At 33.8% G+C, this 14,255-nt stretch overlaps 1 protein-coding gene across 1 annotated transcript in view; it reads left to right on the top strand.

Annotated features, from left to right (window-relative positions):
* LOC118639702 (sulfotransferase 1 family member D1-like) overlaps window positions 1-11,927 on the top strand; it is a 41,233-nt gene extending 29,306 nt beyond the window's left edge. The window contains exons 4-9 of the mRNA XM_036276139.1: window positions 1,370-1,495; window positions 2,526-2,623; window positions 3,730-3,856; window positions 6,203-6,297; window positions 9,526-9,706; window positions 11,815-11,927. Of these exons, the coding sequence (XP_036132032.1) occupies window positions 1,370-1,495; window positions 2,526-2,623; window positions 3,730-3,856; window positions 6,203-6,297; window positions 9,526-9,706; window positions 11,815-11,927 (740 nt within the window). The remainder of the gene's footprint in view (window positions 1-1,369; window positions 1,496-2,525; window positions 2,624-3,729; window positions 3,857-6,202; window positions 6,298-9,525; window positions 9,707-11,814) is intronic.
* The last annotated feature ends 2,328 nt before the right edge of the window (window positions 11,928-14,255 follow it).

The following is a 14,255-nucleotide window of genomic DNA, read 5'->3' as shown; positions in this document are numbered from 1 at the left end:
ACCATGTCTTTTTTTCAAAACTCATGGAAAATAAACATTTTTAATTCAAAAACTATCTAAATTGACATGTTTTAAATCAGATTTTATTGGCCACTCTTTGAACCACCCTCTGTTTGGAAATGAAATGTGCTGAATTTAGGTCTTTTTTGTTCTGTGATTCATTACTTAAGCCTATCCAGATCAGGCAACAAACTATTCAAGTATAGTATTGACTTGACCCACCTTTTTCTTAGCACTGTAATTGTATGAGCTACAAGGACAGGAAGAGAGTTCTGCATGCATTATTTAGGGACAAGAAAAGGAAGACTTGTCCACAGAAAGAACTCATTAAAATGTGGCTTAAAGTACTCTGATATCTGAAACCAATTCAAAGGTGCCCCCAGATGCAGATCATTCTTCAAAAATTATGCTGTTTGCATATATTAATTATTTTATTTTATTTTTTAGTTTCCACCCATGACTATCATTACATGTTTGGTAAAGAGAAAGGAGATGGGAACATTTAAGAAGACATTTTTCTTCCATGTCTTATAATCACTTTTTTTACAGCATCTTGATAACCTGATCATCAAGTAACAGACAATTAAGAAGATCATATGCTCATGTACATTAGATCAATTTCTCAAAACTGGTGAGACACAATTTCATAAAGAAGAGTGACTTGATCCACAGTATATATTATCTTTGATTTGTCGGTGTCACACTGGTCACCACAGATATAGTGATCACAGACATTGTTTCCCTCACACCTGTGTCTGTCTTCCCCCAAATGTTGAACATTTTAACTCGAAGTACCCTTTCAGTTCCAAAGAATAATAGTCATTTTGATATTAATAGGAAATGTACAAATTGGTGTTCAGACTCATTAAAACTGGCGGCTTCCCCCATCTATCCCACATAAGAAGACGAGCTATCATTACTTACACAATGTCTCTTTCCCCAAATTATTTATTTATTTATTTATTTTATTTTATAATTACTGACTTGAGAGAGACAGAGAGATTGATTTGTTGTCCACTTATTTAGGCATTCATTGGCTGATTCTTGTATATGCCCTGATCAGTGATTGAACCGGTAACCTTGGTGTATCTGGAGGATGCTCTAACCAGCTGAGCTACCCAGGCACCCACAATGTCTCTTTTATACCCTACATTTTACTTCCTTTTCAGGTATTACTTTTATGAGTATTTTCATCACAATACACATGTATATGTTTAAGATAGTTAAGGATGTCTACTAAGAAAAGGGAGAGGAGAGAAAAGGAATGAATTCAGAGAGCACAGTTTTGTTTTTGATGTTACACAACTTCTTGTGACCCTCTCACACTCTTTGTGATAGAAAAGTTTAGAGTTCCTTCTTCTTTTTTCAGGAACAACCTGGGTCAGTGAAACACTGGATTTGATCTATCACAATGGAGATGTGGAGAAATGTAAACGGGATGCAATATACAACCGAGTGCCATTCATGGAACTTATAATTCCTGGAATTGAAAATGGTACTTTCCCTTAATGTGTGTTTTCACCATAGGAGTAGATTCTTCTATCTTTTTGGGCCTAGCTGTCTAGAGGAGTCATGGTGAAAAATGATACAGACACGAATAATGTGTCTATAATACAAGAGTATTTGCTTATTCCAATAATCATATTATACTTCACTTCTACCCAAAGATAATATCTGCATAAGAGGAAATTTTGATGACTATTTTTTATTAATAGGACAGGTGGAAGTCTTTAACATTTGAATATTGGGTGATCATTATACATTAAAAAAGTCAGTATTTGGTCTGGTATAGAATCATATCTACTGCTAGTTAGCCAATGTTTGCAGACTCAGAAAAAATAATTATGAGCATATAAAGTCTTACATTATTAAAATTTTTAAAATTAGGCATGAACCTCACAGCTTAATTTGACCTCAGAATTTTAATGTAAGAAATCTGGAAAGGTATTAAGAAGTACAAATTGCCAGCTATAAAAATAGTCATGGGGATATAAAGGTACTAACCTTAAATCAGGGTGATCGCTTCGTAAGATATTATAATGTCTAATCACTATGTTGTACACCTGAAACAAATATAATATTGTATGTCACTATAATTAAAAAATAAATTTTAAAAATATATTTTAAAATGCCAAAAAAGAAAGCTGGAAAGGGATTTTGAAATTCCATTGTTCAATTTCCCCACATTGTAAATGAGACAAAGAGGAAGATAAATGAAGGAAACATGTGGACATATTGCACTTGACCTACTGCTGTTTTTGCTTCATCAGGAAGGTGCTCTATCTGAAGATTTTATAGACACTTACAAAGATAATAAACTCTATGATTCATAGGCAATAAAACAGCCTAGCTAAGCAGAATTTATTATTTTTAAAAATCTCATTGTAGATATTAGAAGTATATGAGGCTATTTAGCCATTTAGTCATTTCAAGCCATATAGTGGGGTTAAAGTTTACAAAGATTATATTGTAATTGACCTTTATGATTTCACATTTATAATATAATTTAACTTTTATGCTTGTAGGCATTGAGGATTTAAAAAAAATGCAGTCTCCTCGATTAGTGAAAACACACTTACCTGTTCAACTTCTTCCTTCTTCATTTTGGAAGAATAACTGCAAGGTAGCAAATTTTAAAGAAAAAAAATTTTTATTTGTGCTGTGATTTCTTTTACTAATTATCCAGAAGTTAAGATGAGAGATTTAAACTTCTGGATAAATTATTTTAAAAATAATAATGTGGTCTGTATATTCTAAGGATCAAAATACTGTTGGTTTCAGGTGCACAATTCTACAACACATCATCTATACATTGCATTGTGTGTTGACCACACCAAGTAAAGTCTCCTTCGATCACCATTTGTCTCCTTTATACCCTCCTTCACATCTCCCTACCCCTCTTGCCCCAGCAATCACCACACTGAGTTCTTTCTCTCTTTTTTTTTTTTTTTGTTAAATCCCTCCATATCCCTCTCCTAACCACACCCCCCAACCTGACAGCTGTCAGCCTGTTCTCTATCTATGAGACTGTCTCTATTTTGATTGTTAGTTCAATTTGTTCCAGATTCCACATATGTGTGAAATCATAGGAAATACATTCAAAATTTCTGCCTTTAAGCAAACTGGATGCCTTCAACATAAAAAATATTTTAATCTCACACTAATCAGTATAAACATGGACAGAATGAAGAATGTTTAATCTTTATTGACTAAATTTATCCAAATAATAATTTATTTTTAATGAAAAATTGGGCATTTTTAACTCTAAAAATTTCTATTTTTATTAGTTTTAATAAGTGATGATACAGAAAGTATTCTAACTTTTAGAACAATATTAATTTTTGTTAGTTTAATATTTATTGTAATTCTTATTATACTTAGTTTTTCATGTTTCAAGAGATGTTCTCTTCAAAGGCTAAAGAGAACAGAGGATTGTGAGAAATGTCTTTGTGTTAAAACAATTTAGTTGTCAATATCCTATGTTAGGATATAGATACACACACCCAGATCAAGAAATAAGAAAGAGAAAATAGGCATTCTGTCAAGGTAATCAAAAGTTTACAAGCGCTCTGGCCAGTTTGGCTCAACGGTTAGAACATCCACCTGCGGTCCAGAGAGACCCAGGTTCGGTTCCCACTAGGGGCACATACCAAAAAAAAAAAAAAAAAAAAAGTTTACAAGCAATTAAAGAATAGAAACAAAATGATGATTTCTCATATCTCCCCACAGATGATCTATGTAGCACGGAATGCTAAAGATGTGGCTGTGTCTTACTATTATTTCTACCAAATGGCAAAAATGCACCCAGAGCCTGGTACCTGGGAGGAGTTTCTGCATAAATTCATGACCGGGAAGGGTGAGTCTAATTGTTACTTTAATCATGGAGTTGCATGATGAAAAGTCTTTTTTTGCAAGGATATATAAAGTTCAGATATAAATTTTGTATTTTTTATAAACCTAATATTTGCCCAGCACTCTACTACTGCATTAGGAAGACAATAGAAGAAATGTACATTAAGGACTTTTGGGGAATATATAACATACAGATTTTTCAGCCCTTAGCCTCATTGTTTCATTATTACTTGATGACTACTGCCAGATGATATTTTCTCTTGTTATATATGTCATTGTATTGTTTTGATTTTAGACATATTTCTTGGACTTTCTTTTCTTAACCATTTCTTCACTTTAATTCTATAAACTGAAAATTCTTAAGTGAAGATTTTGTTTTCAAGTTTCTGTTTATCTATCTGTGTATCATCTCTTTCAGGAAAACATACTGATACCCATGGTAGTAACTCTACTTTAATTCTCATATAAAAAGTTTCTAATAAAGAGTCTCTTTTTAAGGCAAATACATCTCAGTGGTATTTTGCAAATGTTTTACTCCTGCCACTGTTTGAACTGTTCTCAGGCTGTAGAATATCTACTCATTCTTATTATTATCAATGCCCAACTCTTTTTAGAACCAGATACAGCTTACTTCCTCCACAGCCTTTTCTTTGCCTCTCCATCCCAATGCTTTTCTCTTTCTCTTTCCTCTCCTATGAACATCTTTACCACTTATTGTCTGTATTGTTAACTGCCATCTAGCTCTTTTAGTTTTAGTTTTATTTACCAAAGCTGATATTCATTTGCTAAGGCTGCCACAACAATATACCACAGATTGAGTGGCTTAAACAACAAAAAAGTATTTTCCCACAGTTTTGGAAGCTAAAAATTCAAGATAAAGGTATCCTCATGATTAATTTCTTCTGATGCGCTTTTCCTTGTCTTGTAGATGGCCATCTTTTGTCTGTGTCTTCACATGGTCTTCGCTGTATATGTCTGGGTTGTAATACCTCTTCTTATAAGGAAATCAGTCATATTGGATTAAGACCTGTCAGGGATGTGAAAACTCCCTTTTCCCTCTTAGTTCTTCTGGCTAGTAGAATGAACATAAGGCAGATTAACAAAAGAAAATCAACTTTTATTGCATAATTCACCTAAGCATAAAAATTTCAGACAGGAAGGCAAAATGAGGTATAAATGTCATTCTGGATCAAGGAGAAGGACCCAGGGAAGTAAGGCAAATGTATAAGGAGATTTTTAGTAAACAAATGTTTATGGGCCATCTTGAAGCAATGGGACATATGAAGGACTTTGATCAAATGGGTTTTGGTACGTTCCTCCCTGTCTACCATACCTAGTTCAAATTGAACTGTAGTATTCTATGATATCTCCCATCCTGGAGCATGTCCACTTGCTTCAATTCTTTTAAAGGCCAAAGTTTCTTCTTGAGACTGTGAGATTTGATCATTTTCAGCTTGAAATAATCTTCATGCCAGAGTGGCACATCATGGGAAGACTGATTCTGAACTCCCACAGACCCATCTTAATGACTTCATTTTAACTTAATTATCTCTGTAAAGCCACTATCTTCAAATATAGTCACATTCTGAGGCAGTGGGCTTAGGACTTCAACACATGTATTTCAGGGTAGACACAATTCAGCCATAATACTCTGCCTTCTGGGCCCCCAAAACTTATGTCCTCACATGCAAATTGCATTTACTCTATCCCTTAAACCCTGAAAATCTTAAACTATTCCAGTATCAACTCTGAGTCTAAAATATCATCTAAATATCATGTAAATCAGGTATAGGTGAGAGTTAAGGTATGATTCATCCTGAAACAAAATTCCTCCTTAGCTGTGAACTTGTGAAATCAAATAATCTTCTTCCAAAATACCATATTGGGACAGCCATAAGATAGACATTCCCATGTGAAAAAAAATGAGAAATCAGAAAGAAAAAGCCTGAAACCTAGCAGAGCAAATTTTATTTGATTTTAAAGCTTGTGAATAGTCATCTGGATTAGGGCCCACCCTATTTACCTCATTGTAACATAATTACCCCCTTAAAGGTCCCATGTTTAAATTCAGTCATATTCTGAAGTACTGACTGGGCTTTAGGACTTAAACCTAAAAATTTGGGGGGAACACAATTCATCCCAAAACAGAAGTATTTTACTCTTTCTGAATGTAAATTCAGCGAGAGCAGGGTTGATTTGATATACTTCCTTTATATTACCATCTCTTTTTATTGAACTAATAAGTAAACACTATGTATGTATTGATAGTGATGACTTGGAATAGCATTTAGCAATTCTTTACTTCATGTAAATTGTTTAAATTTTGCAAACATTTTATTTTTCAATGCAGTGGCTTTTGGTTCTTGGTATGACCATGTGAAGGGCTGGTGGGAGAAAAAGAAAGATTTTCCTATCCTCTACCTATTCTATGAAGATATGAAAGAGGTAAGAAACAACCATAACTTCTTTATTTTTTAAGGAAACCTAAGCTTCACCTTCTTTGTATCACACTGTCTTTTCTTATTAATATGTAAATATGACTAATCTACTATCCTATTAACTCTGCCTTGAAAATTCACCTTTCTTATAATCCACTTCTTTCTACCACCACTGCTTCCTACTCTAGTTCAGGCAACTATCTTGATTTATTTCCTTTCGTGTCTATTATCCACACAGAGAGAATGATTGTGAAACCTAATAAAAATATGTTGACTTCCTTTTGCAAATACCCCAATGGCTCCTATCCCTCTGTGAACTATATAATCATTAAGATACTTTATAAAGTGCAGCATTATTTAGTACCTGTCTTTCCAACCTCTGCCACCATTTCCTGTCTCTGTGAGCGAGCCTACCTGGGACATTGTTTCTCACTATCTTCAGATCAACCTCTTCTCATCCTTCATGTCTTCACTTAAATGTTACTTCTCCACAAAATTTGTTTGTATCTACAATGTCAAATAATCTACATCTACCTATTAAAGTCTGTTTTGTTGCTATTGTTCTTTTCATAGCATCTACCCCCACATCTAATTATTTTATATGTGTTTCCTTACTTACATTTTGTTGGTCTCCTCTACCATAATTTAAGATCCTTGAGTGTAGAGACTAAAATAATCTTGTCTGTGGTTGTTTCCCCAAGGGGCGAGCACAGTGCTAAAACAATGTAATTTCCTCATTTAGTATAGTTTTTTTTTCTCATCTTCATTTGATTATTAGAATGGAAAATAATTCATTCCCTAATTTGATCAAATACTTATTCTGATCTGATTATTTAAATAATACATTTAAGAAATGTTTCACTTCTCTTAAATTGAGTGTTTTTCAGATAGCTTGTCTACATCTCTCTTTTCTCTTTAACACAGTGTCTATGTGTGTGGGGCAAAGGGTATTTATACAAGATATTAAAATGAGGATAAGTTGGGATCTCTGGAAACAATGTCTAATGACCTCTCCTTCCCCACAGTGTATCTGGTTTATCTGTCTCAATTGCTCAGAGTCCAGTACCTTGACAATCTCATTTGGTCCCTTAGATTTCTCTGAAATATGACTACCATTCATCTCTTATTTAGGAAATCTATTCTACAGTTTCTTGGGAAACCACCTTACCCAGCTAAGGTGACTCCCTCTGGTAGGTTCCTTAGTCAAATTCTCAGTCTCTTCTGCAACCTGTTTAAGCCATTTTCTATCTGTGACTCTGAATTATGATGAAATATTACCCTAGTTTTGGGTCTAGAAGCAACAAGTAGTGGTGGGGGTGGGTCTTGAAGAGGATAGGCATTATCTTGTAAGGAAACTTCCCAAATGAGGTCATAATAAGGTCTTCCAGCAAAGGAAGTTTAATCTCTTCAAATATGAGAGGAAAATCTATATCTGCTGGCAGAAAAGGCTCAAAATTACTCAAAGGTTCTGGAGTCTTTGTGCCATCAGATCCACCACAAACTCTCATTACAAGTTTGAGTAGTCCACCTTTTTCCCATCTCTTCCATTTAATTTTTACATAATGGACTTGGCACAACTGAAAATTCAACTTTCATTATAATTTCTCTGATAGAATAAATAAGGTGTATGTCTAATTTCCAGCAAATTTAGTTCTGTTGCTACAAGAAACATATTCTTTTAAAGCTACTGCAGAAACTCTGGTTCTGTTTTCATGAAATGAGATGGGTAACTCAGGAAGCTAAACCCCAGATTGCCCTTCTGCTTGATCTCACCAGGTCACTGTGCCTCAGGACTCTACTTCAGTTTGATTAGTACCACCAAGAACACCTCACCAATGGATAGCAGGGTACAAACTCTTGGCCGGAGTGCCATTCTTTCATTTTATCTAACATGCTTCCTTATGTGCAGTTTGAAGCACAGAAAAGGGAAATTATAATAAATACATCAAATGAGTCTCTCTTCTTCGTTGTTGTCTCTTTCTCCTCACTATCCAATGGACAGAATTTTATTTTACTTTCTTCTAATGTACTCATACTACCAAAACAATCTATGTAGGTGTGAAGGATATAAAGAGAGTCTTTTTCCACTATAAGATAACTCTCTGAGCTAAGTAATCTATTCTTCTTTATTGAGATATAATTGACCTATAACATAATATTAATTTTAGGTATACAACATAATGATTCAATATATGTATATATTGTGAAATTATCACCACATTTAGTCTAGTTGACACTCATCACCACATATTATTACAAAATATTTTGTGTGTGATGAGAACTTTTAAGATCTACTCTCTTAGCAACTTCCAAATATACAATACAGTATTACTAACTGTAGTTAAGAGTTGTTCCTGACCTTAGAGGAAATATTTGCAGCTTTTCACCACTAAATATGTTAGATATGGGCCTGTCATATGTGCCCTTTATTATGCTGAGATATGTCTCCTCGATACCCACTTTTTTGAGAGTTTTTATTATAAATAGATGTTGAATTTTATCAAATGCTTTTTCTATATCTATTGAGATGATAATATTATTTTTATCTTTTGTTTTGTTAATGTGGTGTATCACTTTGATTGATTTACAGATGTTGAATTATCCTTGCACCCCTGGAATAAGTCCCACTTGATCATGGTATATGTTCCTTTAAGAGTGCTGTTGAATTTCGTTTGCTAGTATTTTGTATCTATGTTAGTCAGGGATGTTAGTCTCTAATTTTCTTGTCTTGTCCTTGTCTGGCTCTGGTATCATGGTAATGCTATCCTTATAAAATAAGTTTAGAAATGTTCCCTCCTTTTCTTTTTTTGAAGAGTTTGAGAAGGATTTGAGAAGGATTTGTATTAATTCTTACTAAAATTTTTGGTAGGTAATCTATTCTTGATGTTAACTATGAAAAAAACAGACAAGGGAATTTTGAAAATGATATCTTATGGTAATAGTAACTTCCTTTATTATCACCTGTTCTACAGGTTAATTTTTTTTTTGAATGTGAAAGGTTGAACATTAATTCTGTCTTTTCATTTGTACTTTTTGGAAACAAATTTTTTCTAGCAGATGATTGCCTGTTACAACCAAGACCAGGATATATACTTGGGAAAGAAAAATGAAATGTGTGGATAAAATATAAAATAATTTCCTCCACTAGATTGACCTATAGAACCTAACTGAATGTATTTGCCTACTTTGTGACTAAATCTACCTGAAATAATTCCTTGTCTTTATAATTTTTTAGGATCCAAAACGTGAAATTCAGAAGTTGTTAAAATTTCTAGATAAAAATCTACCAGAAGAAACTGTGAATAAAATCCTCTATCATACCTCATTTGATGTGATGAAGCAAAATCCTTGTGCAAATTATACTACTGTGCCATCATTTGATATGGATCATTCTGTGTCTCCCTTCATGAGAAAAGGTGAGAAAATCATATACTAATTTCTGTAGAGCTTGCTAGTCACATAAAAGAAAATGTAGGTGGATTAATAATAGCAATATTATATGAAATGGAAGGAGATTGAGAGAAAAATGTAGGAAAACTAAAAACTTTAGAGAAAATAATTTATGGCAAAAAAAAAAACTATTATTGCTGTAATACTAACATGTAAGACAAGCCTTCAATAAGAATTGTTTACTCAAGAGCCTATACATTGATAATCTTGAGTCTTGGCATCTATTGCTACATCAGAAAAATGCCCTTTATTTTTTATGAATTACCTATATATCTATCCCCATTTCTAAGAAATTTTGCTGTGGTAGGTAGCAAGCTTACATGATGTTCAGCATGCTAAATTAATGAGGGAGAGTGTCAACTCCTTGAGGTTGTTGCTATGATTATGGTAAATTATTGCATCCTTGGCATTGACCTCAATGTGTAGCTATATCATCTTGCACAAAATAGTTATTTAATAAATAACAAATATGAGTTGAATTGACTTGCATATGTGTGTGTGTGTGTGTGTGTGTGTGTGTGTGTGTGTGAGAGAGAGAGAGAGAGAGAGAGAGAGAGAGAGAGAGAGACTGATTTTGTTACTTTTGAGCTTATTAGTCAGCTTTGTTATAAAACAAACAACTCAAAGAATCTCAGTGGCTTAAAACCACAAGATTTAATTTTCATTTAATGTTGGTGGACATTATTATAGGTCACTTGTGGCTGCTGCAATTCTGCTCAGCTCTTTTTGAGTCTGGCCAGTGTTTAATGGCAGCCATGGGCTTCTCTTTCGGAAACCCAGGCTGAAAGAGCTGCCGATCTGTGGAACATGCCCAATGTCATGGTGTAGATGAAGGGCAAGAGGGGTAGTGGAAACTTGCAATGCCTTTTAAAAGCTTCTGTTCAAATGTGATATTGCACATAATCAACTTAATTGGCCAAAGCATATAAAAAATTCAAGCCCAAAGTTAGTGAGGCAAGGAGGAATCACACAACACACGATTGTCAGAGATGTAAAATGTCCTTACAATGAAGGAGGGAGTGAATAATACAACTGACACAGTTTTGGAGAAACAAGTGTTTTGGTGAGAGCCTATAAAGGGACTACTAAGAGCAATTATAATTATAATGTGTCTTCATGCATTCTAGAGATTTTTCTTTTTAAAAAGTTAGGACGTGTACCATGGAAAAGTCCTGCTGGGGATATCTGAATCTCAAGCACATATGATTTTGCCTCCCAGGAAACATCTGGAAATATCTGGAGGCATTTTTGATGGTTATGATAGGGGTATGTAACTGGCATTTAGTATATAGAGGCCAGGGATGCTGATAAACATCTTACAATGCACGGGGCAACCTCACATCCTTACCAGCAAATAATTGTCTGGTTCAAATGTGAAGAGTAAAGGTAAAAATAAAATGCCAAAGTTCAGAAATCCTGGGCCATAATGACAAAACTACTTTGGCATGTTTTCTTCCATTATTTTTTCTAAAACTCAACTTTCAGATGTGTCTTCTGGGTTACCCTGTGAGATACTCTATGGAAATGGCATTGTTTTTATTACATATTTATGGCAAATGCTGTCTTGTATCCTTCCTTTGTGGTTTTAAATATGGTTATATTTTGAAAATCAAACAACCTATACTAAAGATGCATGTTTAACTACATTTAACCCTGTGATTTCCAAATCTTACTTGATCACAGAACTTTTTAAAAGAAATTGTCATCTGACCTTGAAAAATAGGGTTTTAAAAGGACTGAAACATTCTCTGTATCTTTTGTTAAAAACTCTCTTGAAACCAAAGAGTAAATAAATATTTTGATATGTTGAATATTCTCCCAGTGACATTTCTTAAAGCTACTTAAAATATTTTTTTCTTTCTATATGATATGGGGAAAATATGTAAAATTTTTTGAAAGTTAAGAAGGTCTAGGAGTCTGGGAGTGGTAGTCAGAGGTAATGAAAGGAGTTATGGAGTACATATCACATTCTAAATTTAAAGGCTTAGAAATATGAGTGATAATTCGAATTGGAACGAATCTTAGAAGGAGATATGATAGTAATCTCAAATTTACCATTTATCTTTCTTTTCAGGTATTTCAGGAGACTGGAAGAATCATTTCACTGTAGCCCAGTATGAGAAATTTGAAGAAGATTATGAAAAGAAGATGAAAGGATCTACACTGAAATTTCGTTCAGAGATCTAAGAAAAACCTCCTCTTTGTCCAACTCTTTTAGCTGGCATTAGAAAAAATATATATATATTTTAAATTAGAAAAATATATATATTTAAACACTTAATGAAATAAAACTCTACATGTGATATTTCCTTATTTATTAATATCAGTGATTCATAATAGAATATTCAAAAACTTTTAAGTCCACATATGAAAAATCAGTACTATTTGTATGATTTTTACCTAACTTCCACAATGTTTTTACTATTCTTAAAGATTAAACAATAAAGTGAAGTTTAAAATCTAGAAATTTACCTGGTTTATTTTTTAAATTCAACTTCTTGGGTCTTTGAACTTGCAAAGAAGACATTTAGGGAAGTCTTCAAGATAGATTTATTAGAACCAAAATATCCCCTTCAAAAGCTTTAAATTCTCTTTGTTATTTGCTTGGAATGAAAACTGTGTGTGGTGATGGATGTTAACTTGGAACTTACTGTGATCATTTCATAATATATACATCATTGAATCATTTTGTTGTACACCTGAAACTAATATAATGTTATATGTCAATTATATCTCAATTAAAACAACAGAAATCATTAAGAGTACCACTGTCAACTCCTCTGTCTTCCTTAGAATTCCTCTGTTTCCTCAAAATTTTTGTGGTGCTTTCATACCTGCCTCATGGTCAACTGACAAAAGGACAAAGGATGCCCGTGTGAATCTATAAATTGTGCTGGACTAAAGCTCAGTCTTTTAAAAAAACTTTTGACCTTATATATAATTATACATTATATATAAAAATGGAGAGAGAGACAGAGACAGAGAGACACACAGAGAGAAATATGAATAATATATAATTTTTCTTCAATCACATTTTATTGATTTTGGTGCTCAGTAGAGTGCATGCATGCTACTGGAGATCAATCTTATAAATCGCAGGTAATAATCCTGGACTTCTTTTCTGCCATAGGATGGTTAACTAGCTGTTTCCACACTTTTTACCACCAATATATTATTTTGAAAGGCTCCACTACCTTTTACTGACTAAGGATTTCCCGTAACTCTGTCCTAGTCTCTCATATTCGTAGAATCCATGTTTCTGAAGGATGTAGTTTCACTCCAGCGTTCAGGTCACCAAAATTACAATGAACTCATTGGCTTTCTCTGAAGTTATTTCATATCTTAGACTTCATGACTTTGACATATAAAATTTTGTTGGTCATGATGTCAGAATACCTCATTTCAGACACATTACATTTCAAAAGAATGGGTCAACACTACTAATTCTGTATCATTCAAACCAAGAAAGGTTAGGATGACCCAATAATTTTTACTTTTTATATCACATATTGAAGCTATTGTAAAATTCTACTGCTGTAGTTGGTAATATTTGCTCAAAAGATTCCCAACAACGACCAACCTTTTGTTGCAATATGTAGTTAGGTTTGGATGGCTTCTGTCAGGATTTTTATGCACAATTAATCACCTTTCAGTCAGACCTCTTTTATTTACCTACCCTCTGACCTATATCGAGAACTCACTACAGTAGTTCTCCCTCTGGCCTTAACCATTCCTAGGTGTGGATAAAACCCTTTTGTCCAAGATTCACTACCGAGCAATAAAAAGAAACAAGCTATTGATACGTCAAATAATTTGGAAAAATCTCCAGGGATTTATGTAGAGTAAAAACAGCTAATCCCCAAGGGTCAAAGACTATGTTATTTCATTTATATATTTTTAAAAATTAAATAAACAGAGCCATTTCAAAACAGAGTTGGAGGAACCAGTCCAGAGAAAATGTTTGGCATGTCTTACTCCTTGAACCCTTTGGAATGTTTAACTGGGGCAAAATAATCTTTGGACTGATCTAAACCAGCATTATCTAAAAACAACTGTAAAGCAGGGAAAAAACAGACATCCTGACCCCATGGACTAAGGATTATGGACATTGCTTAGAATTTAGATTTAAAGAAAGAACTGCAGTGAAGTTGGTAAAGCTATGGAAGGACAACCAGAGGGATCTGGTGGTAATAGAAAATCCTATTAATATCCTGTTGTTAATATTATACCACAGTTTTGCAAGATGTTACCATTGGGAAAATTAGATAAAGGGCATTTAGAATCTTTGTATTATTGCTTATAGTTTTATGTATCTATCAGTATCTTAAAATTTAAATATAATAATCAAGAAAAGAACAGTTTTGCCCTGGCCGGTTTGGCTCAGCGGTTAGAGCGTCGGCCTGCGGTCCTGAGAGGGTTCCCGCTAAGGGCACATACCTCGGTTGCAGTTTGTCCCCGGCCCTGGTTGGGTCGTGTGGGTGGCAACCACTCGACGTGTCCCTTTCACGTCGATGT

The sequence above is a fragment of the Molossus molossus genome, unplaced genomic scaffold (assembly GCF_014108415.1).
Source record: "Molossus molossus isolate mMolMol1 unplaced genomic scaffold, mMolMol1.p scaffold_m16_p_1, whole genome shotgun sequence".
In the NCBI taxonomy this organism is placed as follows: Eukaryota; Metazoa; Chordata; class Mammalia; order Chiroptera; family Molossidae; genus Molossus; species Molossus molossus.
The sequence above is the reverse complement of the archived record's forward strand: the minus strand, read 5'-3'. Positions and strand labels throughout refer to the sequence as shown.